This window comes from Priapulus caudatus, unplaced genomic scaffold (genome assembly GCF_000485595.1).
Source record: "Priapulus caudatus unplaced genomic scaffold, Priapulus_caudatus-5.0.1 Scaffold601, whole genome shotgun sequence".
In the NCBI taxonomy this organism is placed as follows: Eukaryota; Metazoa; Priapulida; class Priapulimorpha; order Priapulimorphida; family Priapulidae; genus Priapulus; species Priapulus caudatus.
In genome coordinates, this window is record NW_014577662.1 from 129,145 (window position 1) to 130,543 (window position 1,399).

At 39.5% G+C, this 1,399-nt stretch overlaps 1 protein-coding gene across 1 annotated transcript in view; it reads right to left on the reverse strand.

The window, feature by feature from the left end:
• The window catches only part of LOC106812026 (xenotropic and polytropic retrovirus receptor 1 homolog), a 15,027-nt gene that overhangs the window by 4,874 nt on the left and 8,754 nt on the right, over positions 1–1,399 (reverse strand). The window contains exon 3 of the mRNA XM_014815777.1: positions 433–534. Coding sequence (XP_014671263.1) covers positions 433–534 — 102 coding nt within the window. The remainder of the gene's footprint in view (positions 1–432; positions 535–1,399) is intronic.

Sequence of the window (1,399 nt, forward strand, 5' to 3'; positions counted from 1 at the left end):
TATTGCATTATTGCATTATAGTAAAATCCATTCACCACGGAAGCTTGTGGTTGGCGTTGAGATAGCCGTTGCACGTGCGTTGTCAGCGAGCAATCCGATTGGATGTTGTACATCTAACGATAATTTGACCTCAAGATTTAAAGGGCATCACTTATATTTCGATTGGCAAAGCTACTACACCCATGTGAAATATGGGACATCTCATCCCTACTCGCTTATCACACTCGCGGTTCTTCTAGTTCTACTGTATCTTATTTGTAGTGAGCGCGAAAATGCTTATTTACATTTCGGGGGAACATACACTACCAGTAGCCACTGCCTACATAAACAATGCAGTAGAGACTGCGTGGCAGCGGTAGCGATTGACGTTAAACCGCGAGATGTGAAAAAAATGTGAGATGATAATTGTAAACATTTTCGGGTTGAGCTCACCAGAAAAGAATGTGTTGATTTTGACAAGCTCTTGGTCGGACTTTCGGAAAAACCGCTCCTCAAAGTTCGCCAAAAACCGCTGAACATGATCATCGTCCACGGCTGAAAAGGGAAAAAACAATAATCATTTCTAAACACGCACACGCACACGAACACGCATACGCACTTACGTTAATTGAACTGCGTTAGATAATTGAAATACACACAAGCACACGAGCATGAAAATTTCTGGTTTCAGCCTACTGAATATATCCATGGAATTGTCTTGGTTAATTAGTATGCACAGGTGCGTGCAAGCGTCAGAAAACATGCATGCACTGTGTACACCCACAGAGGCACACAAAGGATTATGCGAATATTACGTCAAAATTTCTGGCTTTGATGCAGTAATTGAGTAAAATATAGTCGGACACTAACTCACTGTAGATCAACTCACTACCACTTTCCTGATTATTAGTTCTCATTAAAAATTTAAACAATGTAAAATCACTCATTTGAATACTACTTTTAAAATAAGTTTGCATATACTCTTCTCTACTGATAATAGAATACTATCAGGGGTTAATAAAGACAAATGTCATTATTAACCCCTGATACTATCAGGAGCGTATAATGACAAATTTATGACAATTTTAATGACAATGTATATTTGTCATTATACGCTCCTGATACTATCAAACTCTACTGCCGCCTCTTTCTGCTATCAAGCAGAATACTCGGGAAAATTACCGTTTAATCACACTCAATTCAATCGATCGATTCAAACGCATTGCAAGAGCTTTGCCACTCTTAAATCTTCCTCCGCTAACATGCGAACTGAACTGCCCAAACGTGATAGATCAATGGCCTGGAGAAAGAAACCACGCAAGATATTCAACTATGTGTTTATTTATTTGCAACACATGCGGATATATAGCACACACACACACACACACACACACACACACACACACACACACACACACAC